The sequence below is a fragment of the Ostrea edulis genome, chromosome 1, assembly GCF_947568905.1.
Source record: "Ostrea edulis chromosome 1, xbOstEdul1.1, whole genome shotgun sequence".
Taxonomy (NCBI): domain Eukaryota; kingdom Metazoa; phylum Mollusca; class Bivalvia; order Ostreida; family Ostreidae; genus Ostrea; species Ostrea edulis.
This window is the reverse complement of record NC_079164.1, coordinates 41,490,607-41,518,388: the sequence shown is the minus strand read 5'-3', so window position 1 is coordinate 41,518,388 and position 27,782 is coordinate 41,490,607. Positions and strand designations below refer to the sequence as shown.

General features: G+C 37.3%; 2 protein-coding genes across 3 annotated transcripts; both read right to left on the bottom strand.

Annotated features, from left to right (window-relative positions):
* Nucleotides 1-954: 954 nt before the first annotated feature.
* LOC125655987 (uncharacterized) lies at nucleotides 955-26,337 on the bottom strand. Of its 2 annotated transcripts, none has more exons than XM_056149212.1 (17): nucleotides 26,205-26,337; nucleotides 13,927-14,184; nucleotides 13,428-13,622; nucleotides 13,181-13,290; nucleotides 12,961-13,090; nucleotides 12,637-12,864; nucleotides 11,826-12,031; nucleotides 10,599-10,729; nucleotides 7,338-7,444; nucleotides 6,766-7,247; nucleotides 6,444-6,611; nucleotides 4,984-5,185; nucleotides 4,597-4,788; nucleotides 3,090-3,247; nucleotides 1,928-2,245; nucleotides 1,516-1,620; nucleotides 955-1,433 (listed from the first exon to the last, which is right to left on the bottom strand). In XM_056149212.1, exons 1-17 carry the CDS (start codon nucleotides 26,287-26,289, stop codon nucleotides 1,281-1,283), a joined length of 3,228 nt encoding a protein of 1,075 aa, XP_056005187.1. In that variant the 5' UTR covers nucleotides 26,290-26,337; the 3' UTR covers nucleotides 955-1,280. The 2 variants fall into 2 exon arrangements, with proteins under 2 accessions (XP_056005187.1, XP_056005182.1); XM_056149207.1 differs by lacking the exon at nucleotides 26,205-26,337 and adding an exon at nucleotides 18,746-18,923.
* Nucleotides 23,654-26,206, bottom strand: LOC130050144 (uncharacterized). The gene has a single exon (XM_056149216.1). It carries the CDS (start codon nucleotides 26,079-26,081, stop codon nucleotides 24,690-24,692), a length of 1,392 nt encoding a protein of 463 aa, XP_056005191.1. The 5' UTR covers nucleotides 26,082-26,206; the 3' UTR covers nucleotides 23,654-24,689.
* Nucleotides 26,338-27,782: the final 1,445 nt, after the last annotated feature.

Genomic DNA, 27,782 nt, shown 5'->3' with positions numbered 1-27,782 from the left:
TTCTTCTATATGTGTATCCAATGACTTCCCGGGTTTCATTTTTTCAACACTTTAATTTTGAAAGTGAGAATAATACCCAGGAGATGTTATGATGTGCATTATCATGACCAGACACAGTAACATGGCATCAAAATTTTGGACTTGAATTTCGTAGTTTCACAGGGTAAAAAATCCTACCTCCTAATTTTCTGTTGCATATGATAAGGTATGGAAATGTTGACATGAATGAACTACATTGACAATATGAGTGAGATTGGATATCATTATACCCCCGGTATATGATGTCTTCATCACTAGGGACACTCAGCTACTGTAGAGAGAGGTAGGAGTGCGATATTCCAGCTGTATACTCCTTCTTACTTATATTGAATTCATTCGATTTACTTTTTATTTCTTTTCGTCAAAATCTAGATGCTTAACGTGTCCTGTTACCTGCTCTCTCTCTCTCTCTCTCTCTCTCTCTCTCTCTCTCTCGCTCTGTTAGTTTCAGGCAATCCGTAAGAAATAAAACAATGGATAAGATTACCTCTGCTACAACTGTATAGAGGTAGATAACAATTCTACTACGGTTATTGCAAAGATCAAAGGAATACCGCGTTCATAATTCTGCGATATACCTTCATACACATTAACTGATGAGAAAATTGATTCATATCTCGCTTGCACTTCGTGTTTTGCTAATGCAAGGTGAAGATAACGAACAGTGATCAATCTCATAACTCCTATAAACAATACAAAATAGAGAGTTGGGCAAAAATAGTTGGGCTAATATAATAAATCATAATAAAGTCGATTACTGATAATTCAATTCTATAATTATAAAAAAATTATGCATACATGTATAATTATTTCAAAACAACATTTCTTCACCTTGGAGCCATCCAGAAAATACCCAAAACGTTTAAATCTAAAACAAAGCCTCGGCATGACTGCTTCAACAAACAAACAACCGTCTATGTCAAAATTATTTTATTATAAATAGATTGTGAATATTTTACACGTTCTAGTTTAAGGGTATATGGTACATCTGACTAAAATAATTCATTCCAATTACAAATATCTCTACAATTTTCATAAATAACAGATTCTGATAAAATTACATCTCAAGAGTATATTAATAGAATTGCGCAACCAAATTAAAAACAAACAAAAAAAACAAACAGTTAAGAGTTTTGTAAGTCTTAAAATGTTCTATTCCGACATATGCTAGTAAAATTCATATATGTATTGTATGCTAATTTTTCTTTATACAAGGTTGTATCTTTAAAGGGTGGAAACCATCATGTCCTTTCGTATATAAAAAGCAGAGTGCTAGCTGCACCAGTTCCAGATACCAGGTCACGTGGGTATTTGTCTTTAAGGAAGTTGGCCGCGGCGGTTTTGTGAGATTCATCAAGTGGTGCAAGACCAGCGTAACAGAAGGCCTTCCAACCCTACAATATCAAAACAGTATCGATCTATACATGTAATTCTATATCAGGCTAAAGCTCCAGTTAGAGGTTGAAATGTACTCACGGTTCCAAGGTCGCGAAGGTCGCTAGGGTTGGCTAGGTGATAATCAGTCGCATGTGACGGATTGATTGCCCAATCACAAGTCTTCAGAATGTGTTTAGCCCAGTCCTACATTATATTAACATTCATTATAATTATGCACTTATCCACTGGTTCTGCTTTATTGATGGAGTTAATTAGTGCATGTTAAGACGTTATCAAACTAAACTGTATACAAATCAAGTTCTTTTGATACTATCATAGGCGTAGCTTGGGTTCGAATATTACCGAGCTATCGACATTTTAACAACGTAAAAGGTGTTGTTGTTTTTTTTACCGAGGCAGCTGCCTCGGTTGCCTCAATGGAAGCTACGCCACTGACTATGCCTGGTGTTAAAGGTAATCCTAAATAGAATATATCAACATTTCCGTATACCTGGTCCATCCAATACTTGGATACTGCGGTGATAGGGATGATTTGAATACCGACCAGACAGCCATGTCTCATGGGAAACACGTTAGGGTCACATCCCCAGTCCAGAGTGTACACGTAGAAGCTGTCCTCCGCTATCTGACCAACAACGCCAAACTTCTGTAGAATTGGCGGGAACTGGTTGAAATTGTGGTCACGCACGTGATAGTACTCGCGGACGGAGGCGATCTCTAAAGCCAGCATCACTTGCCCTGTTCCGCGCAGAATGGGATCGTCCAGCGCGTCTCCAAGGGCCGCCAAAGCGTGGTAACAGTTCAAGGACTGAAAGAGTACATTTTATCATATCATAATTCCATGCCAGTTCTACATCATTATGCATTCATTATCATTTATGCTTACAACAAACTTCCTTTTGAGCACTTATGTCTGTAGCATGTATTTCAAACCTTCTTTATGCACTTGATTCAGTCGTGGTTCGTTCTGTACATGCAGGGTGCAATACATATTTTTTACCACAAAAGAGGAATTCACAGATGTTTTAGTTTAATTCGGTTGATAATGGAAATTATGAACCAAGCGCTAAGGTCGATGTTTTCCCCCAATCTAATTAACGGATCAAAGGATCTAATTTTGATTAGATTCTTCTTTTCCAACAAGATCGATCTTGGGACCGATTGGATAATTCATAAACAATAATCCGACAATGAAGCAATGACATCGAGGTTTATAGCATGTGTGCATGTTCCCTAGGAGACGTACACATGACGTCAATGTATAAAATCTCCAATAATTCTTTTCACAACAATTGTTTTAATGACGTCGAGTGGGAATTTTGAATCGCTTTCTTAAATTGGGTGATTGATTTCGGTTGAGCATCACTGAAGAGACATTATTTGTCGAAATGCGCATCTGGTGCATCAAAATTGGTACCGTATAAGTTTTACATTATATGAAGATAATGGATGTATTTGTTGATGTACATGTATAAGGAGTTGGCAGATGTACTGCCCGGTTGTCAGGGATTTGACGGATGTGTTGATTGATTTATATGAAGTTGAGGGATGTGTTGATTGATTTATGAGTTGACAGAGGTACTGGTCAATTTATGAGTTGTCGGATCTTGTATCCGTTGATTTATATGGGAGTTGATAGATGCGTTGTTGACCTCAGACGACGATTCCTCTTGCCGCTCCCCCGGTGCCAAGCCCGATGCCCACGATATGCCCATGTAAATGTCCTTGTGACGAACCACGGGAAAGAATTTGTCTTTGTAACTAGGGTTACCGACATCTCGTGCTAGGGCATATATTCTGGCCCGGTGCTCTGTTAATGGATAAAGAAGAAAAAATACTCAATAGTTTAACCGAATACCCGAATATATATTAATTATCATTCAATGTGACACACGGGGTATTTATATGAATAGACTATTACCGTACATGTATGTACAAATATACCAAAGATGTAACGCTTTCTAATTATTTTAAGATAACACTAAATAAGAGATCTTCATTTTTGATAGAATCAATTCAGCAAATGAATTAAAGATATCTATCATGCTAAGTCTATGTCCTGAATGGAATAAAGATATATATAATGCTAAGCCTATGTCCTGATTGGAATAAAGATATCTATGCTAAGCCTATGTCCTGATTGGAATAAAGATATATATGCTAAGTCTATGTCCTGATTGGAATAAAGATAGCTATGCTAAGTCTATGTCCTGAATGGAATAAAGATATATATAATGCTAAGTTTATGGACAATATATCCAATGTTTAGAAGAGCTCCTCAATTTGAAGTGTGACAGTGATTTGTCGATGAACTTTTCAGATAGAGCATGCTCTATTTAAATAACTGTGAAATCTCAGCAAAAACTAGAGGCAAGATTATTTCTCGCAAAATTTAATTTGGAGCTCGGTATAAATGACTTGATGGTTTCTTTAATTCAATTGAAGACACCTTTAACTATTTACAACGTTTTTGTATAGGGAATTAATGCGCGCATCAAATTTTTTTAAAAGAGAGTAACAATTTGATACAAGAGATTATCAATTAAATTTTAAATATGTTGAATTGAAAATATCTCTAATTATATAGCTGCTCTCTCTAAAAAATTATTGCGTGCATCAATTGAATTAATGATATATCATTAAGTAAATTAAAGTGAACAGTAATTCAATTATAGGGTGCATTAATTGAATTATTGTCCTCTTCAATTAAATTGTAGCGCGCATCAATTCAATTGTTGATATCATAAATTCATATGAAGAGATTCAACTATAACGCTCATCAATTCAGTAGAATAAATAATGTTATCAACAATCCAATTAATGCGCGTTATGATTTAGAATTGGAAACATCATTAATTATTTGAAGATGTCTTTAATTGAATTCATGCGCGCATCAAATGAATACATTTGAAAATATATTTTAAAATATTTAAAGAAATCTTCAATTATTCGAGTTTATGTTAATTTGGCGCGCCATAAAAATAGACGTGCTATATTCATCCTATTCAAACGTGCATTGTTCAACACCGCATTCATGAGGAAATGGCTATCATTACAAAAATTGAATTTGTAGAGATATCAAAGGTAAAAACATTGGAAGTGTCATTTACAAATATGCAAGCATAATAGAAAGCCACCTCAAATTTCTAGATTACATACGCTGGGCCCAGGTCTTGTCATGACGTACATAGTAAGCGAGGGCATACAGGAAGTATCCAAGATGGAAATGGTGGTCGTTGTAGAAGGGGAAGCCGTAGTCAGTGTAGAAATGAGCCTCGCCATCCTCTCCCCGGAGGAACAGACCACCCCACACCGTGTCGTAGTGGAATCTGTTTCTCCCTGGGAGAGTGTCTAGAGAAAAAAGAAGCAATTCTACGTATTTATTTCTTGAACATTATTTTGTGTCATTAATTGTGATATGGGAGAAGGCGTTCTAAATTTTGAGAACTCGTGCCTGATTCTTTTGTTATAACACTCTGGATACTAAAATATGTTCAAATCAATAAACATCTATAAAATTCTAGGCTTTGGAAAAAAAAAACTTGCCATCTATGCGCAGCCACTTTTCCAGACAGTGTCTAATTTTACCATCCAACGTCTGATAATGATGAGTACCAAATGCACGTGAAATGCTAGCCAGTCGTGCGTGCATGCCGATTCCCTTCCCAACACCGTAACTGTCGGAGGAGGAACAGTACGCCTCCAGATTGGCCTGAGAAGCGTCTCTCTCAATCGCCTGTAGTACGTCCTGTAGTGTGGTTAAAGATGTCAATTAGTTGTGATGTACCAAAGCAATTTTTCGTGCAAACGCAACGATTTTAGATTGAATCAAAATGATGTACCGGTATCATTCTTTTGGGGGTCTTTATGTGACGTTTAAGGCAAGAAAACAATCACTTGACTGGTGTTTGGATGGGATTAGCTATACTTGATCAAAAGTTAAGGACCACTGAACTTTCAATTGGACATTCTTTGATTTGTCATTTTGATAATTACCGTTTGGACATCTGTATATAGATATTTCGACAATACTGATAAATGTCATTTCGATGAAAGTCAAGTTACCAGACACATATCACATTACTGTATAAATAGAAATGGCGCAACAAAAAATTAGAAAAAAAAGTTGGATCGAGTTCCAACCATAGTCTACAAAAGTAAATTACACACGCCAACTCACTATGCATCATGTCGATAAACTGAAAATTCATATGGAATGGCATGGTCATAGATTCTACAAAATTCTAAAATCTCATGAATTCATAGACAGTATTGCCACAACCATTCAAGAAATAAATTTCATTTTTGAAAATACATGAGGGTATGAACTGCGACGCTTCACGCTAGCGCTTTAGAAGTATGCCGGTGTGAGGCGTCACAGCTCATACCCTCATGTTCTTATCAAAAACAAAAAAGAAATAAAATTTTTACATTTACATTCTAATTTCATTTCTATCGAAATAGCCTCAGCCGTTAAAATAGTCATCAAGACTCGTACGCTCACTGTTCACAACTCTAGCGCATTCATGAGGAAATAACTATCATTACAAATTTGTAAAGGTATCAAAGAAAAAAACATTGGAAATGTAAATATTTCATTAAAACATTTTCCTACACCAGCAGAACCGTCTTTTGCTACTGAAGTGATTTAAACCTTGATCTGGATATCAGTCCTGCGGGTCGTGGTTTCTTCATTATATGAGGAAGCTTTTATGCAATTTTCAATCTGGTCAAGTGACCACCCTGTTTCACTGTTCTTCAATGATCTTCCCAAAGAAGGCTCCCCTCTTGCCCTTCTACCCAAGGACACTTTCTGGCACTTTGTTTGGATCCAATGAAGAGTTAAGCAGTCAAAAATGTAAAAATGTTGACGACCACAGCAAAAGTTTATCAGAAAAGGTTGCTTGGGTGGTTCACCGCTTATTTCAGGAGAGTAAAAAAGGACTGTATGGTTATTGAAAAGCTTGATGTGAGCCATCAAGAGTAATGTAACTACATGTAATAACCTGTAGATGTTGATGGTTGGTCTTTATGGCCTGAACACCAGCAGGATCGGGTTCCATAGAGGCACGCGGGGCCTCCATATCTAGTAGCCAACTAGCTCCCTCAAAACCCTTAAACGTATATACCGTAGACCTCAAGTTAGCAGCAAAATGCTCTTTTAAGATGAAGGCCTGTAATATGGAGACAGCATCTGTGATTAAACAAGTCTTAATTCTGAGTTAAGTAGCCCTGTATTTTTTTGTTCGTACTGATGATATTCTTGGAACTTTTTTGATATATGATGTATAATTGTGCTAAAACAGTCAGGTATGTTCTGAAACTTACATGGTGTGGCATTGTAATCATAAGGAGTGTTCCTGTGGTCTGATAAGCGTATTGGTTGTTAGGATTCCAGTCAAAACTCGCGTAGGCTCGACGATCGTTCTGAACACAATATGACGCCTTAGGCTTGTAGGAATAGACGCCGAGGTATTTGTCGAGAACTGTATCATTGGAGCGATCTCCCCTCGGACCTGCACCTAGATATGCCAGTTGCATGAACCCGGAGTACGTGCCGCCGCTGGTAGGAGTGAAAGTTATTGTATTGTCAGCGCTGTTGATGTTAGGGGTAACTGGACTTTGGAAATACAACAGGAATTTTCTTGTCTGATTTGGTAATTCGTCACCAGGTTCATTAAGTTCCATGATGAATTTTGACCCCCGTGTTAGAGGTTTGGAGGAAGCAGTTGTTCGGATTGTTTGTGTATGATACGGAGGTGGTGTGGTGAGGGATTGTAGGGTAGGAGCTGGAGTCACGTGACCTCCACCTGGATGCAAAGCCATATATATCTATGATGATTAACAAGGACATCATTTTACCTGAAGCCCACAATGAAAGCAAATGCGTATACGTATACCTGAAGCTGTGGATCCTATATCCGGTCCGCCACAGACCATTCTGTACGGTCTATCTATCCAGTGCTGGTGCGGAAGTGTTATATAACCGATTACATTTATTGCCAGTCTACCAAAAAAAGCATTCGATACAATTACATACCGACATTAGAAGAACACTATACGATAGAGGACATAGGCACTCTCTGTTGTATATATATCTCTGTGACCTTCATGTACCGTAGTGTGATTGGATCTACCCACAGCGTCACGAGGGTGATTCAAGGATTCTTTATGCTCTGCACATTGAAGAGTTCCGATGAGTGTATTATTTTTTTCTCATTACAAACTGATGAAGAGATGCTTATACTTGGTCGAAAGATTAACTAGATTTAAAAATTATTAAAAGTAAGATGTTTATTCTTGTAAACACGCACGCACGCACGCACAAACACGCGTGCGCGCATACGCACGGACACAGACACACACACACACAGGGAAGCGCGGAGACTGAAATTATTCACATAAATCCTTTATATGTACTTTTTAAAGCTTAGAATTGTCTGCTCTTGGACAGTATTACATACTTGCTACTGGATCATTTTAATGGTTTCTATTAGTGCAATATAACACACACACCCGGTCACACAACTGCCTTGTTTATAAGAACATTTATTTATCTGTAGAGGGGGTGTTTTAAAAATTATTTTGACTAAATAAGCTTGAGGCCCTACGAATAAAAAACTAAGGATTCTTTATACATGTATGTATCGTTAAAGCATGTATTAATCTGGTTATCCGGGTTAGAAGAGGTCCTAAGTACCCCTTGCTTGACGTAAGGCGACTAAATGTGGCGGTCCTTCGAATGAGATCGCAAAAACCGAGGCCCTGTGTCAGCAGGTGTGGCACGATAAAGATATCTCCCTGCTCATAGGCCATAAGCGCTAAACATAGGTCTCCAAAATTTTTAGCCCTTCAACGGTACATGTAATGACGTCTCCCATGAGTGAAAAATTCTCCTTATCTATATATGAAAGGCGAAGATAACGAACAGTCATCAATCTCATAACTCCTATAAGCAATACAAAATAGACAGTTGGGCAAACACAGACCCCCTGGATATACCAGAGGTGGGATCAGGTGCCTAGGAGGAGTAAGCATCCCCTGTCGATCGGTCACACCCGCCGAGAGCCCTACATCTTGATCAGGTAAACGGAGTAATCTGTAGTCAAAATCAGTGTGACAAGAACGGATTACCAATCGAAATGAAACACATCAGACAGCATTTGACCCAATGGTAGGTTGTATTAACAAACTAGATCGTTACAACGACCAGAGAATTTGCGAAATGCTGACTTTTAACGAGACTGTTGAAACCCCTGCACCATCAACTTGTTTGTCAATAGCCTGCCTCGATCTAAATACTGACCATACGCAGAACAAGCTCTTGCAAATCGAATCAGTTGAGAGATATAAACACCATATGCAGGTGATAGTGGAATATTGCTACACAAATATGGGGAGTTGACGATGGAAAAGCTGAAATCATCCTGTTTGCCATAAAGTTGAGTTATTAGTTTGCCGTTGATATCTACTTTCAATTTAAGAGTAAAGAGTTACCGGTGTATATATATATATATATATATATATATATATATATATATATATATACTCCTCCTAGGCACCTGATCCCACCCTGGTGTGTCCAGGGGTCCGTGTTTGCCCAACTATCTATTTTGTATTGCTTATAGGAGTTATGAGATTCATCACTGTTCGTTATCTTCGCCTTTCATATCAATGTTTCAGGAGCTGTATCAAAATAGATATAAATTAGCATTTTATTGTGTTAAAGCGATTCCATGTAAGTTTCATTGGAGTAGAAACTAAACATTTTGTGTCGTATTTCAGATTAGAGTTTGGCATGCACTTGATTTTAATAATGAGTACATGTCTTATATGGCAAACCCTTTTACTATTTATTCGTAAAATAAGATATTTCTTTAAATAAGAGAGATATCTCTCTACACTAGAGAGATATCTCTATTGGTTGTATAGATATCTCTGTAAGTTAGAGAGTTATCTTTTTACGCTAGGGAGATATCTCTTTAACCAAAAGAGATAGCTCTTAAAGCTAGAGAGGTATATCTCAAAAGAAAGACATATCTCTCTAGCGTAAAGAGATATCTCTCTATCAATGTAAAAAGATATATCTCTAAGTTAGAGATATGTCTCTTTAAATTTTCAAAAAGAGATACATCTTTTAAAAATTTGAATAGATATCTCTTTAAATTAGACAGATCCCCCGGTGATCACAATGACCTCCCTGTAGCATCGCCATTAATATGATGTAACCCTATTTTTAAACAAATCAAAATACTTCTAATGTAAAAATGGCGGAAACATTGAAGAGATGACTGGGGTAACATTATCAAGTTACCGAGAGGCTGTAAATGTATATCCAGTCTAGCTCACATATTTCATCAATTTATTGTCTTTTTTTTTTGTTTTGGTTACCTGTATACAATTCACATGCGGTAAACGCAAAATCCTCGCCCGGGATTGCAGCCATTATGGTAAGATTTGCTTTGGCGGGCTTCCGGTTTAAGGAAAATTCCTTAAGAATTCAAACTAATAAATAACATTGAAAAGAGATATCTCTTTCTCTTTGTGAGATATCGCTTTTTCAACGAATAAAGATATACATGTATCTCTTATACTTTGAGAGAGAGAGATCTTGAAATTCTTAGATAGATGCCTCTTTAAGTAAAGGAGGTATCTCTTCAAGTAAAAGAGATATCTCTCAGCGTAAAAGAGATATCTCTCAAAATGAAAGAGATGTCTATCTAATTGAAAGAGATATCTCTTAAAGTATGAGATATCTCTCTAAGTGAAAGAAATATCTCTCAAAGTGAAAGAGATATCTCTCAAAGTGAAAGAGATATCTGTCTATGTGAAAGAAATATCTCTAAAAGTGAAAGAGATATTTCTTAAACGTAAGAGATAAATCTCATTTTAAAGAGATATCTCTTTAGGATAAGAGATATCTCTTTGGTTTAAAGAGATATCTTATTTTTCGAATAAATAGTAAAAGGGCTTGCCACAGTCTTACTATATACAGTGCCCTACTTGAGTATCCTTGGTAGAATGTTTGCATTTTGTCATGCATTTCCTGTATGCATGTAACTTGTACTTCCATCTAAGTGAACGTTTCCGTTCTTATCACAAGATTCAGCTCACACTTTACATCCTTATTATAAGATTTAACATAAAAATAGACCCCTTACTTGATACTCTGAGCCGGAGCCTTTAGTCTGAGAGTGATGGTGTTTCCACTGTGGGTACACACGCTGGGATTACAGTTATGCATGGCAGGGGGATTTCCCCAGGTGTTCTCAGGCTCAACGGCGTACTGAATCTGTTATAATGTTAACAATTTCAGTTTATCATTAGTGTTTCTGTCAATGTTCCATCCCTGTTGACTTACAGATGCTTGAATCTAAATATGTTGCAAATAAAAAAAGAAAATGCAGTAGGCTGCATAATTAGTTCGAAACCGTAGACTGCTTATAACATATGTGGGAGTAATAAATATCTTATATTTACAAGCCAATCTCGCAAAAATCGAAGTCTTCATGCTTTTTTATTATTATTTAATTATAGACGATACACAGCCCTGACTATTGCATGTTTCCGTGTGTGACGCGGAATGACATGTTTGTTTCGAATTAAAGTGTTCTATGGATGAAAAGGTGAAGATAACTAACAGTGATCAATTTCATAAATCCTATCAGGGATACAGAATAGAGAGTTTGGCAAACACGGACCCCTGGATACACCAAAGGTGGGATCAGGTACCTAGGAAGAGTAAGCATCCCCTGTCGACCGGTCACACCCACCGTGAGCCCTACGTCTTGATCAAATAAACGGAGTAATCTGTAGTCAGGATCAGTGTGCTAAAAACGGCCTAACAATTGGCATGAAACACGTCAAACAGTATTTGACCCAATGACAGGTTATATTGGCTAACTAGGTTGTTATCACGACCATAGAATTTGAAAAATGCTGACTTTAAACGAGACGTTGAAACCCCTGTAACATCAACTTGATTGTCAGTAGCTTGTCTCGATTAAAAAATTGATCATACGCAGAACAAGTTCTTTATTGCTGAATCAGCAATATTACATGTAGTTATCCAGATCCATCGGGGATTTGCCCCGGGTTGCATTCCATGCACCCCGAGGCCGAAAACCTGGTGAACGAATTTATTTCCTTTGTAACAAAATACATGTAAATGATGTTATTGAATTACTGAAATGGGGCATTATGTAAGGTGTTCTACGTGTTGTACACAGTAGTTAACAGTTCCTATCGAACATGTGGAGAAACAGTGCATTGTGACATCACATTGTTTACTTCCGGTGTCATTTAGCAAGCTATACGAAAATTTACATTCGGTTTGTTAACCAATCCAAACTCGTTTTACAAGTTATATAGGAAATAAAATTGTTTACCTTGCTTGTACCTTGGATACTATTGTGACCAATATCAATGTCAATCTGAAGATTTCTACTGGAGTCACACGATGCATGTAACGCTATTTCACCCACGCCTCGTTTTTCACTACGTCGACTGTGACATGTAACTTCTTCTGGGTGATTTATCCAATCCCAAGGCGTGACGTAATGTCCAACGTAGTTAAAGGCAAATGCCATCACACCTGCACAAGGAGATATAATTATTGACACCAATTGTTTGATTCTGTGTAATCACGTGGTTTGGTTGTTAACTTGTTTGCTGTACGTCCCATCGAGAATTTTCCATTCATTTTGAGACTTAGGTGAAGTATCACAAATTTAAATCTATGCATAGCGCTCAGGGCCGTAGCAGTGGGGATGGGGTGTCTTTAATATGACAACGCCTGCCACAACACGGAATCTCCGTTTTAAAGGTCATATAAGAAAGGCCCGTGATTCTCAATTCTAAATACGAGCGGAGTTCGTACTCACGACCTCACGGTAACGAAGCAAACGCTCTACCAATGAACAATCGCGACCGTTTATAGTCGATGTATATCGAAAGTCACCTATTCACCTATATATTATGTTATTCAAAGTGAGATTTCTGTTGATTCAGGAGTTGTGTAATGATATAATCTATAAGGTAAGAATTTTCATTCGACACATCAGAACAAACATACTATGAACCAGATCCTTATTTACTACTTAACTAAGTTAACTCATTTCTATTATCATGTAGTGACTGAGACATACGACCAATTCAATTCTTTGTCTGTTCTACTGAAAATATGAGTTAATGTATAACCATGGGAATTCGGAACATCCACTTCCACGGTCGTTCCTCCATCAGAAAGTCGGCACCGGTTCATATCACAGCCGTTCATTGGGTGGTCTCCAGCGGTCCACCGGGTCTTGGATCGGGCAGCATATTGTATCTTTGTGATATCTTTGATTCGTTTTGTATTACGTAATTTAAGACGCAGGACTCCACCGGAACAGGTGGCGGTAGCATGTCCACTCCCAGCGTCCAATACTACAAAATATACCGAAATATACATACTGTTAGGAAGAGAGTGTCTTAATTCTTCTATCGTCTGAATTTTTAAAAAATACCGCGAAGTAAACATACTTGTTCGTTCCATTGGACATTTGAAATTAACGTGATGTCCAGCAAAGTCGGCCAAACAAAATGGCGTAACGACAGGATTAGCGTTAGTGAAAAGATGGGTCAACAGAGCCGAACCACGCACCAAAGGTACCTGTAGTATGAAACATTTTCAGGAATAAAGTATGTATGTATTTAGTTAGTATCCGGAAGGAGCAGCTCTATAGTTAATGATTACATGTACCTCCATTTTTCCTCCATTCCCATGGTAGTCGAAGTTGGCATACAAGTCTCCGAAATCCGTCATGACTGGATCTGAGCTTCCGGAAATTCCTACTCTGACACCAGACTTTCCTGGTTTGGAAAAAAAGCTGGTGTTTTCAATCATGAAATTTAAAAACTTTTACAAATGTATTTTCACTTTATATAATGTGCATGCAGTCACATCAGCGTCTTAAACAATTAATGGTGCTACATGAACATGTAATTACCCGAAAACACCCCTCCAGGATTCCCGTCTGGTCCGCTAACAACTTGTCGCATGTTGGTTCCCATATCCGTCAATTTGTTCCATGGCTTGCCGGACTGCCATGCGGATTGTTGCATCATGAGATCCGTACGTTCTGGATCCGTCCACCTGTCCATCGTGTAGGCGTCGTATACGATACCGGAGGATGTCATGATTGCTGGAATAGGTATACACATGCATACGACCTTAAATACGTCAATAAGTGGACCATTTACTTCGTGTCGAGTTTGTTTAGGCCTATATATTGTGTAGTTAGAAACAACAATGGAGGTTCATTATAGAAAATTCATGCACTTTCATTGTCTTTATATTCACCGTTATTTAAACAATGTGGTGTTATCAAACATATTTACAGTTTCATCTTACGGTCAAAGTTCAAGGTTAAACATGTACCAACCATGCAACGTGACTCATCGGCTTGAATTGAACGAGATATTATGTCATGCGCACGAGATACCTGCCTTCATACGGAAATAGCCTCATTGGGATGGGTTCAGCACTTTTGATTTCGTTGGCAGCAAAATGATGTGTTGGTATTGGTCCTCGTTGTCGAAGATTTCCTGTTCTATGTGGAGCAGCTTTACTGCCTACCTCCATAGTTCTTCCAAAAATACTTCCTGGGTCAGCAGAGTCTAACGGATGTTCCTCCAGGGGTGTGCACCCTGGAGGTAAGGCGCCATTGGTCGTGGTACCAAGAAATCCAATGAGATACCACAATGCTGGAGTATTCAGACATGTATTAAGTAAATACATTATACATAAGTGCATACGGAGTAACAACTATCAGTGGATTGCAAAATAGTATTATGGATGGGTCAAAGAACCGCATGTAAATATTTTCGTGTTCCAGAAGAAGTCCAATGTATCAATATCAGTTATGAAACTGTAGCGATAATATTGCTACTATCAAGTCCACCATCATAATAGTGAGTTTATTTTCTAAGACAGGGTATTCTACTAAGTAATCTTATCTAGGACTCATCCCGTTCACTAGTCCTGTCAGGAGGGGTATAAGAATTTGATGTTTTATTAGTATGGGTTACAGTGAATATTACAACAATATGTGTGTGTGTATGCATGACGATTGATTTTGTAGATATGGCTGATTTTTTTGTGCTGAATTAATTTGATATGATGTTTTAATCGTGGCTAGCGGTGTACTTTCCTAGACTGCGGGGATGCGACAGTTTTTGTATACTAACCACCGTCGTTGTCCACGACATGCGCATACCTGCCTTCGTGACCTTGGTGCTTATTCAGTAAATAATTTTGAAACAAGAAACATTGGTGCACGCACCAAAGTTATGGGCCGAACAAATTTCCAAGAGAGTATCATTGTTTCCATAAACTAAAACTGTCTCGTAAACATATTGATTGGACAAGTGTCCAAATTCGACCCATTAACATACAAAATGAACAGTAATCTGTAACTCCTTAAAGATCTGTGAACTACGTGTATGTCCAGTAGGCAAAGGTTCTCCAGTGGACTTTTTTAAAGAGCAGTCTGAACCTTAACCTTAAACCATTGTGACCTCAGAATAATGTGTTTATATGCTGCTTTACGTCTCATTCTCGAATTTTTCACTCTTATAGAGACGTCACCTTCGGGCGAATTGAGCAGTGAGGGTTCTTTATCGTGCTAACGCCTATCGTGACACAGGACCATGGCTTACAAGCCTCATCTGAATGACCTCAAAATAATAGATATGGGTTATTCTGCTCCTTGGATGTTATAAGTTTGATGAATATTTACAATGTTCATTATTGGAAAATATTGAGCTTTTATCACTTGAATATATTAAGCAAACATTTTCTAATGTGCAAAATAATTCAACCAATGACTGTTGCATGAATACTGCATTAATTTAATTTCACACTTTCCATATTAAAACTGTGACATTTAATTTGGGTTATCCAAATATCATAACCTTTCGCTATGAAGTAAATCAGATTTATTCAAGATTGAAAATTTTATTGGCACAACCTGTGACAATATTTAACAAAATAGTATAATGCAATAATCAAAACATTCTTTAGCACCCTTGGAATTATGCATTTTTCAAAAAAAAAAAAAAATAAAAAATGACGCCACCTCAATAAATAGGTCAGCAGATAAGCGCACGTGACCTGTGTGTTACACAAAAAAAAAAACAAAAAAAAAAAACCAAATGTTTAAAAAACACCACCGAATTACTTTACATACAAAATGAAAACGTATCATGATAATCAGTAATCCAACTTAAAAAAAAATACACACTCATCCCGCAGAAACTCATACACTTCTCAAATTCTTATTTCATAGAATGGGCCGGCTCGTGCCGGCCCATAATGAAAGTTTCATCAATTGAATGACCTCTAAGTCTGTCTCCATCTGATGCTGGCAACGGGAGCACTATTCAGACCATACCTGTCTACAGATCCATTTGATGTAAAATGAGAGAAACCAGGGACTTTAACAAACCTTTTAAAGGTCACCATCCTCCCTGCTTTTTGTGAATGTATAAAATGGACCGTAGATACTGATAGAAGAGGTACAAAGAAATATGCATCCTGATGGTTGATCGATTGATTGTTTGTTTGATGTTTTCCGCCACACTCAACAGTTTTTCAGTTATATGGTGGCGCCCAGTTTTTATTGGTGGAAGAGAGAACCCAGATACAAGGTACATATGTACCTGGGAAGAGATCACCGACCTTCCGAAAGTAAACTGGGAAACTTTCTCACTTACCGGCGCGAGCGGGATTCGAACCCGCGCCGACAGAGGTGAGAGACCGTGTGATTTTGAACGCAATGCTCTAACTACTCCGTCACGGAGGCCCCTTGATGATAAGCTATTCTGCCGCGGTAGTGTATTAAATGTAGAGAAAGAATATAGACAGGACAATGACAAAGATAGCTGCAATAATGCAGCCCTCTCCGATTTTTGTTTTCTGAAGTTTTTGGGAAAGGTCTACAATTCCATAGGATCTTCGTAATATGGTATAAAATATTTTTATGAATAACCTGTAACAAGCTCCGTGCATTTGTCTCCAATGAAAGGTAAAGATAACGAACAGTGATCAATCTCGTAACTCCTATAAGCAATACAAAATAGATACTTGGGCAAACACGGACCCCTGGACACACCAGAGGTGGGATCAGGTGCCTAGAAGTACCTGGAGGTACCGATAGACACTGAATAACATTTAGAACGAAAGCATTAGCACCGGATGTTGATAATCTTTTCTGACTATAACACTAAAAATCGAGGCGTTTGCGCACAGGAGGATGTAGAACAATAATACAAACTCTAAAAATGGTAAGGGTGCATACGGGGAAAAGTAACAGCGATATTGAAAATGAATACGTTAAGATGTAAAGCGATGCTGGACACAACATAAAAAAGAAAGTTTACGTATATACTTGAGGGTTATCATCCATATATTGCAGTATCAACACCAAGAATTTCAACCTATCAGTGACATGCACGGTTGCATGTATTTCAAATTTTGAGCATCGACAGGTATTTTTCCTGTGACATTTCTACTAATCCTGCCTGTAGTATTTCAATGTTTAATTCATCTGGTATACTTTCACACGATCCTTGGAGGAATTTAGAGAGCAAACCACTCTTAATTTTCCTTTGATGCAACTTGTTGTTCAGATTGGGCTTCGTTTTTAACCCTTGGTTGGATGATATTCTTAAAATGCCATCATGGTCTATCACCTTACAAATTGTTGGCTAATAAAGTAGTCTCTCTCTCTCTTCCTCCCTCTCACAAAATGATTAACTATAATTTTCATGTTAAGTTTGTATAAAGAACCCGTGATACTACAGATAGGAACAAAGTCCTGAGTGTCATTGTGCGTGGTTCAGACCACACTTTGACAACTAAACTTTCATGGATCTGCTCCGAGACTGTCTAGCATGATAGGTCAATAGGTCAGTTCACCTACGACTGGTGAAATATCAAACAAAGTAAAAGACTTCCGGGAGGTAAAATTGCAGTCCAATGAATCGAGTACTCCATTTCTACTTGGCAGTTGTACAATATCATAATAATGAAAAACATATAAACCGCTGACTGCCTAGAAGATTTTAACCTGCTGGTGGATATTATTTTATCTTATATATATATATATATATATATATATATATATATATATATATATATATATTCAAGGAAATACACGTAATGTAGGAAGCATTTCTATCATAATGCTATCATTATTTTATCATACTATATTTATTTAAAATCATGGATTTAGGCTGAACATGGAATAATGTAGAAAAACTAGTGACATATGCTGGTCGCAGTCTCTCTAAACATGGACGTCAGTGCTGTGTAATAACAATGGAACTAACTCCAGGTCAATAAATATGTTTTTAAAAATGTGATATACTGTATGAAAGGTGAAGATAACGAACAGTGATCAATCTCATAACTCCTACAAGCAATACAAAATAGATAGTTGGGCAAACACCGACCCCTGGACACACCAGAGGTGGGAGCAGGTGCCTAGGAGGAGTAAACATCCCCTGTTGACCGGTCATATATGTATATATACCGTCATGCTACCCTTGGCTCATTAAAATTACCCTATACATCATACGTCATTGACATTTCGAATCATATAAAATCTAATCTCAACATGAATTAGACGGATAAGATCAATTTGAAAATTTCTTGGAGTCGATATATTGCCAACTTTTGTTCAAGAACAATTTGGGCAATACAGCGAGGATAACAATATAACAAATTCACTATTTAATACTGGCAATTCACTGAGCAGTCAAAAGAAATTCAATTCCATAAATTTATTTGGGTTCCATTCTGTGTAAACATTTAGATAATCTCGAGTTTAATTCTGGAATTATTTGTAATCAACCTGACCACCTGTCCCTCTTCATCACAGCGCTCTCAAAGTACAGATGGATGTTAGGTAATTGACATCATTATGGAGGGTAAACCCTCTAACACTTTACCATTTCTTTGTGAAAATCAGTGGCATTAAGCAGGGTTGGCATTATAACGGGGGTGTTACATGTAACACAGGGAAGAATGTTCTTTAGAATTTTCTGGCAATAAACGGGGTGGCATAATGAGGGGCAATATATCGAGAGAACACCGTATTCATTACTTCTTTTTTTTAAAGTAAGGATTCTACGTAGATCCAATACCGCCGACGTTTGACAGCCCTCCCCCCCCCCCTCACAAACCGTTTAAGAGTTTTCATCTAAATCTTTCAGATATTTTCAATTCAATTTAGGGTCTTAAAGTACAATGAATATGCCTCACCTGTCCATGAAGCCATTACGACAACGTTGAATACACTGAACCAAAATATTTCTGTCTTATCTATGGAAAATGGCCGTGTGTCAATGTAGAAGTGAAACGTCATAGCATTGTATTTCTTTTATCAATATTTAGAACACGACTTGCATTTTGAATGCAATATATGAAGTACTATAGTGTGGGGTTTTTGTTTTTGTTTTTTACTTTTGGTTAAAAACCCTTCCTTTAGCTTACAATACGTATACCACCAACATACTAACAATTTCCGGATTATACAGTGTACAAATACATGTACTTAATATCCTTTGATGTATGAATGTGTCTCCCCCCCTCCCCCCCCCCCCCCTCAACCGCCGAGGTGGTCTAGAGGTTAGAACGTTAGCCCCGCATGCGGAAGGTCGTGGTTCGAATCCCGGCCGCGACAACCCTAAGTCTTTAAAAGAGATAGTGACAGTTCCATCGCCAAACGCACAGCATCAGGTGTGAATGTCACGAGTCCTCGGAGATGACCTAAAACCGGATGTCCTGTGTCACAGTAGGTGTGGCACACTAAAGAACCCTCACTGCTCAATGGCCGTAAGCACCGATCAAAGGCCTAAATTTGAAGCCCTTCATCGATCTTGGTGTCGTCTCCATATGAGTGAAAAATTCTCAAGAGAGACGTTAAACAAAATACAATCAATCAATACACCCCCTTCTCTCTCTCTTTGGTTTATTACTGGATATTCTAACAGAAAGCCTACTTGAACTTGTAATAGTGACACAGTAAATTGACGGGGGTGAGGGGAGTATTTTCGATTGTTAATGATAAATTTTATTAACTATTCTTAAATAACAGTAAAACATCATTAGTGTTTTCAAGCATTTTTACTTTATGATATTTTACTTAATTTTAAGTAGATGAACCATGATTCTACCTCGGTTATTGCAAAGATCAAAGGAATGCCGCGGTCATTATTCTGCGATATACATATAAACGTACATATGTAATTACTAGTACTGATTATGAGAATATTGATACGCATCTTGCTTGCACTTCGTGTTTTGCTAATACAACAATAAAGTCGATAACTGATAATTCAATTTCAAAATGATAAAAATTTATCAATTTATGTTGCAAAACAAATCTATAAATGATTGTGTAAACCAATCGTCTGCATTCCGAGATTGATACACATGTAAACATGTCGATGCACAGACAAATTAATCATCCTCCATGTGTACTTTTCTTGGACCGTGTATTCAAAGCACTTGATATAATCCGTCAACATCAAATTTAATACTTATATTTTTCAAAAGAGATCTACATGTAGTTTACGCCTTCCACCTCAAATTATGACTTATACAGAATTGGGCCGTGTACCATTAATAATTCATAGAAAATTACGTATACTGAAGTATTGGGTCAAAATCTTAAGTACTCAGTGCTCTACAATATATTTCTGAGCCGCAGTAGAATAAAAATTAAATTCTTGTTTTCGTGGATGATAAAGGATAGCCTCCTCGGTCTCGAAATGTTGTTTGAAATATTTCATATTTCTAAACAACATCTCTCGACGTCGGAGGTTATCCTGCTACATACATGAAAAACAATCTTTATTTCTGAAATATTCAACAGTTCTTCGCGACTGCTTTTCGTGCCATCCAGGAGCTATGTTTACCCTGACATCCATGAACAATGCATGTGTCGATCATGTGTTGCACGGTTGATAATACGCCTGTATATAAAGTTTGATATGAAACTTTATAGTAAATGGTGCTGGCCTTTCATTAATTTTATCAAAACAACATGTGCTACAAAACATCAATGATTCTATTATATGTACTGGTAGGTTCTTACTAATTGATTGGTATAACAATTATAATATCCTTTATTGATACAGGAGTGCGCAATGTTACTAAAATGTACCATAACGTACGTTATAAATACATGTATCAATTTAATGTACCATAGCGTACGTTATAAATACATGTATCAATTTATGTCAAACCCACAGCTAATTTTGATTGATTGATAGATTGTTTACGTCCAGTCGAAAATTTTCCACTCATACTGAGACGTCACCAGTTGTAGGTGTCAGAAGTACCACAGAGTTAGACATGCTAACGCTCAGAACAGCGGTACTTTATCATGCCAACGCCTACCGCGATACGGGACCTCCTTAAAAACGGTCCTATCCGAAAGACCCGTGATTCACACTTCTTAATGGCAAGCGTTTGGCGATGTAGCAATCACTGCCTATTCCAACGTCTTAGGTTTGACGCGACCGTGACACGAGCGGGACTCGAACTCGCGACCTCCCGGTTACGAGAACGCTATACCACTGAGCTACCGCGACAGTTAGTTATAAACCAATACATACACTCTTGTTTTCTCCGCCTTCATTTTTGGGAGTTGAACTATGTTCAATTTCCCTGGGTCATCACGCACTTTTCTGCGCAGCAATTTGTATTGATTTGTATAGTGGTCGTCAGCGGGGGGTTCTGTGTCAACTGATTTACTCCTAGGTAAATCAACATAAACTTTTATAAACATCCGCCATTAAATAATCCATGTAACTTTTCTGAATTAATCTAATTTTGATAATTGACATGTAAGTAAATGCAATGATATTGTATTCAAATCAATTTGAATACAAGATTTCGATCAAATTGATACTGATATACATGGAAAAATAAAAGATAAGGTTGAAAATTGTCGTTTGTAGCGCAGCGTCACCTATAAACATTGATAGGGAAACGAACGACAACTGCACACAAGACCTATTGACACCGTGGCGAAACCTCAGAAAATTTACAAGAAATAACTCTACAACATTGTGTATGTGTATATATTTGGGTTTTTTTTTAATGTGATATAAAAAATGCTTGATGTTACATGTACATTGAATTAAAACACGTCATTCCCAGTCAACAACTTTCGATTGGGATCGGAATACAAAATAAAATTTCTTATATCCGGTTGCAAAGTGAAACTGCTTCAAGTTATTGAATTACGTAGTAATTGCACGTTACACGTTAGAGAACTGTTCCTTTTAATAAAGAAAGTCACAAAATAGAATGAGTGTACCTTATTCATTACTGTTACCGAGCTTTCGTCGACGAAAATCTCGAAATGGCGTGTTTCGCTTCGCTTAATGACGGTAAGGTCCACATTTTCTACGTGAGTAGTGTGAAATTATTTTATGAATTTTTTGTGCATACATGGTATGTCTCGGCTAGGAATAATGGAAACTTTCTCACCTATGTATGTAAAGACATATTAATCTCTATTTTTAAAAATGTAGAACACTTTTATCAAATGACAATGTTTGAAAACGCTTAGAGCCCCGATGTCAGAATTTCCTTTTCCAACACATCAATATGTCAATTTCATTATCCTTTTTGAATAGTATGTACCATATTTTGTACCAGTTATCCATTTTGAATCCCCTATTACAATGGGATTTTGCTGCACTCTGTAATGTTTGAGTGGATGTCATGAGTGTGTGTCAAACAGAAATTTTAAGAGCATGGGATAAGGTGCTGCCATGTATGACTTCACTATCAAAGTTTAACCCAGTTGCCACAATGTTGAATTTATGCTGCAAAAAGGATTGGAAATTGCTCTAGTCAAAACACATTGTTTATTTGTCTACAGATGAAAGAGACATGAGGATTCTCCCTCACCAACTGAAAAAAAATAGTTATGGATCTTGTACATGCATAGTTTATTAATCACTATAGATTTCCAGCATCACAAGTCTGATTCCACTATATGCTTCCCATACTGTCAGGTTCATTCACCCCCTGTTTCAGCCACAGTATAATATCCCAAATACCTTGGCAATAAATAACATTATTTGACTAGTGTTTCATTTTTAGCGGAGTTGTGATGAAGTCGAACTCGGCTTATGATCTGATGAAATGCCTTTGGGCGGGCAGGCGGGTACGCATCAACATTTCATTTCCGCACCATAGCTCTTGAGCAAATTAAAGGATCTCATTCAAACTTAGATGGATTGTCACCCTCAGTAAGATGAGGAAGCCTATCGATTCTAAGGTCACGAGGTCAAAGTCACAGTGGCTATAAATAGACTGAAATTTGGAGAAAATTTTGTTTTCTGCACTATAATTTTTTAACAAATTATAGGATCTCAATTAAACTTAGATGGATTATCGACCTTGATGAGACAAAGAAGCCTATTGATTTTGGTCAAGGGTTAAAGGTCAAGGTCACAAAGGATTTAAGTCTGCTGAAATTTATGTACGCAAAATTTTGCTCCCTGCTTGATAATTCTTGCAAACTTTTCTGCCGGTTCCCTCTATGCCCATTCCTTGCGCAACTCGGCTTGTGCATTTCCGATGCCGGACAATTTTTAATTTTTTTGCATTTCATTTATTTTGAGTTATTATACAATTATTTACCATTCTATTGATCCTCTACAGGACTGTAGTATACTCAGGTGACAGTTTAGCATATTGGACTACCTTTTCAAGTAATGAATCCTTAGAATTAGCTACAACTAGGATTAAACTTGAATGTATATATACAGGGGGAAAAACTTCTTCATAACTGCAAGGCATTGATAGCCATATTGATTTGAATGTTTGGGCCATAATATGTGGTCACATTTTTCATGAGAATATAAAGGGGTGAAATTCTAGAAAACAACAACACGACTTCAGTTACTCGAGGAGCGTTGTGGCCCATGGGTCTTCCATTATCCATGTTTGCTGTTGTAACGCTTTGAAAAACAACAACAGTTGATTTGTATCTAAAATCATGATAATATTCAGTCATTTATCCCCCTACCCTTCCAGTGCTATCTGTTCTAACTGAATTTCCACAATGTTCAACTCCCACGAGTACTTTAAGTACTTTGATTCTTGTACTGCCTTCATATTCGTAGTAGAAAAATTCAACCAAAGTATAAATTCATCATTTTAATGGAATAGAAACACCATTTAACACACCCATTTCCGACGCTTAACAATAAATATTAACATTAAGGTACATTCTAAACTTTGCAACAAAATGAAACTTAACACCATCCTATAATTCAAGTATTTTACAACTTCCAACAATGCTCTCAATTTTTACACGATCACAAGGAATTCCAATGGAACAATACATTCTCCAACAACCATGAATTCTTCTTACAAATGAAAAGTCAACAACATCACTAAAATTCATGTTCAGTGTCTGACCTAATGTCACAATATTAGATGACTATTCGATTTCCGATATTTCTAGCACTTTGACTTTGTATTCCATCCGCCTTCCTCCATTGCTAGAGCGCGGTGCATGTGGATTATTTGCGCCATATAGAATTGATAGACAAGTATGGTACAAGCAAGTTACCGTAATATTTTTCTATTGGTTTGCTATCAGTGGCGGATTTAGAGGGGGGGGGGCGCAACCGGCGCCCACCCCCACCCCCCCCCCACTAAAATTTTCAAATTTAAGATAAATCGCGGTACCTTGTTTTGGAAAATGTACTAAACGATAAAAGAAGCAATAATTTCTTCCACTCCCGGAGAAATAAATGACAAAATCCTTTGATTTCTTGAATTACTTTATCGGGAGAACTTAATTTTTTCCAAAACCCCTTAAAATTTGGGTCATTTTATTAATTTCACTTTATTAAATTGATAGAAAATAGTACAAATTACTTTATAGGAGAAATATTTCAAGTCCAATAAAATCTGTAAAATCCAGGAGCTCCCGGGGGCTTGCCCCCTGGACCCCCACCAGGGCTTCGCCTTGCACCCACTGCCTCATAAATTGGCGCCCCCCGTAACCACAATTCTTGGATCCGCCCCTGGCTATAGCTACCCGATGACTTTTTTGAAAACACTAACCTGGGGCTAACTAACATTTTATGTTACGTTTCACCGAATCTCCATGAACTTCCGATTCACTATTGTCCAACAGTTTTCTCTTTAGAGATGAAGGGGTTGTTTTCTAGATGTTGAGTTTCTGAGATATTTCTGAGATGCACGTATTCACTAGACTGTAGGAAGGTAAACAGACTGTTTTGCACGAACACTCCTCTTTATGGATATCAAATCCATCGTCTACACTCAAACCTAAATCCATAACACTCTCCTTCTCTGACACATCGAGAGAGTGTTCCCCCAATTCTTCTTTTAACACTTGTAATTCGGAATCAAATCCTCCATCTATGCATAATCCCCGGGCCTCCTCCAAATAACCTTTGGCAATTAGAAAATTTGATTCCTGCTTGTTCAAACGCGCTTGTGCTCGAAAAAAGTGGATTTTTCTTCGTTTGTCCATTCCATCAACGTTTTTATCCATTTCACAAAGACATTCTCTTGCTGTTTTTAGGTCTTCATTTGAAATTTCAACATTTGTATTGACTCGACCTGAAGGTTCGAGAGCAAGATGACACGATATCTTTTTGTCAAGGTATACTCTACGCCAAATTTTTCGAGTGTTTTCACCTTCATTATCAAAATATCGAAGTCCTTCCTCAATAAGATTTAGTATTTCCCTTTTCTCATTTGAGGACTTTGAGTCACCGAATCGTTTAAGTTTATAATTGACCAGTGCAAACATGCAATTTCCAATATCACGACCCGGGAGTAGGAACCCTTTGGCATCGTTTAGGGCTGCTTCTATATATTCCAATCCTTCTTGGTCTTTTCCACCAAGAAAAAGTGCGACTCCGTAGCGAGCGTGGTGTCGTACTCTGCTTAAAACAGGATTGGACGTTTTAGCTATCAGACTTTCCATCTGAGAATACACGGGCGATTTCCAGAGATCTTTATGGGAGGAGTGTGTTCTCTCTATAACGGCTACAGAGTCCAGCAGAATGAAACAGCAGTCAGCTCGCTGGCGTGACTCGGATAGAGACAAGCGACAGTCTAAGCACACCAGCCGTTTTATCCAAAGCCTTAAATGAGACTTGAACTTTCGTGCTTCCGAATTATGAATTTTAATCTTCAGTTTCTCCGCGAAATTATCTACAAAAGTCGTATTATATGTAGATGTACATGGTTGTACCCAATTGCGCGTATTTAGTTGACGATTCTCTGCTAATTTTTCTCTCATTTCCTTACACAAAAAATCATACCCTGCTAAGTCCAGACATTCCAAAAAATCCTCCATAGAACAGTTTTCAGGAATGAACGTCAAAAGGCGTGATGTTTCAGCGACCTTTACACCATTTTTCTCCAAAATTTCTTTTTGAAATTCGCAGTCTATTATTCCTTTAGAGTATAACAATAGCACAATTTCCTCCACCCTTATTGTTGTGGTTAATCTGTGATGAAAGTTACGAATTATTTTCTTTTCGACATCGTTCATTTTTGACTGCACTGTAGCAGGTAACATCTTGTATTGTATATAATAATAGATATTAAGGTCCAGACATTACGGAAATTCCTGCAGACATTAACTATCCCTATCTTTACTTAAAAAGACATGATATCATCTCGACGTTTGGAAAATTCTTACCGTAGAAAACTCTCCGACTCTCCACTGCATGTATTATTGTTTTGCAATGAAATAGATGGGGCATTTCCTTTCCGATATCTTCCATTTTAACTTAGGCCTACTGCGTGTAACCAAAATAACTTCAGCAACTCACAGTCAATCGATTATCCGTTACATCACTGCGTGTGGTGTGCACATATTGTGTGCTGTGCAGACGTCCTTCAATAAACGGAAAACCAGAAATCTGATATCTCTAACTTCGTAACTCTCATAAATATTTTCCCCTGACATATAAGATAACTAGCTTGATAGATTTTCATCAAATTCATGTCTTCTTTTTAACATCCAATGATACTGTACATAGTCCTTGGAATCGTCTCCCCTGACGTTGCCAACCTGTGATGAAAGCGACAGGATAAACCTTAGCATCCACCCTTTTCTATGCATCGTTCATTTTCATTTTGACAGCACTTAGCTGACGCCATTTCCTCGTCATGTATATAATTAGTAAATATCAAGACATGCTACAGCTATCCAAATTATTTTAAAGTATTTTGATCTCTATATTCGATTTCATTCAGAGACATTTAAATTTATTCATTTTACATTGAACAATAAGGAATATTGATTGTGAAATGTCACTGAAGCCGTTGCTGTTGGCTGAAATGGAACTAGTATCGAGTTGATTCGTCAAAAATATCTGTTCACATTAAAAAAAAATCTCCTCACATGTTCATTTTGTAGCGAGCCACGTGAGGGGGCAAATGATCTCATATTGTTTGCTCGTTCATGCTCTATAAATAAATGTATATTTTTGTCTGTATTGACACTTTTACCGACAATCGAAACAAGTATATATATATATATATATATATATATATATATATATATATATATCTTTTAAAATCATACTTACTGAAACTTGTGCATCTACATGTAAATCAAAAGAATGATTTTTAAAAGATTGTAACAATGATTTATATAGCGAGCGAAGCCCGCTCCAATGATTACGCAGTTGAGTCACGTGGTTTGCTCTTCATCAGCTAGTCTCGTTCAATCAGACACTCGGCTGTCTCCGTAAATCTCCGACGAGCAGAGAGTCTGGTAAAGACACGCGATAATACTGTTATCGCTAGGGAGCACTAATTTAGTTTCCGTTGGATTTTCTCTGACATAAACAGTCAACTCCGAAATTTGATGCTAATTAGTTGATCCTGCATTAGTGATACTAATGGGGAAAATCATTACTATATGTACAATTAAAAAAAATTACGCTCTTAATCAGCTGGAAATTGTACTTTCACTTTTGCCTTCTAAAGTAATTTTGATAAAACGATTTTACCATTTCCCGTCGGTAGAACTGCAAATAAATCCTTTCCTTTTACAAAAGTTTTTATAAACACTTTAGTTGTAAATCCTTAAGCTTAAACGGTAAATTCAATCTATTACAAATTTCTTCGGTAGTCGTTATTTTGAAGGTGTGTTGAATCAACCAATCAAATTAAATACCGAAATTTTGGTAAGCCTCGTTCTGACGTTACAAACGTTTTCGCGTGTCTTTACCAGACTCTCTGCTCGTCGGAGATTTACGGAGATAGC

Excerpts from the sequence above, each read along its gene's own strand:
- LOC125655987 (XM_056149207.1), bottom strand. The coding sequence starts at position 18,848 with ATGACGTTTCACTTCTACATTGACACACGGCCATTTTCCATAGATAAG. Across the intron at positions 13,623-13,926 it reads GAGGCTATTTCCGTATGAAG|CAATCATGACATCCTCCGGT; the intron begins GCAGGTATCTCG and ends TACCTATTCCAG. Across the intron at positions 10,730-11,825 it reads GTATCCAAGGTACAAGCAAG|ATTCAGTACGCCGTTGAGCC; the intron begins GTAAACAATTTT and ends ACATTATAACAG.
- LOC130050144 (XM_056149216.1), bottom strand. The coding sequence starts at position 26,081 with ATGTTACCTGCTACAGTGCAGTCAAAAATGAACGATGTCGAAAAGAAA.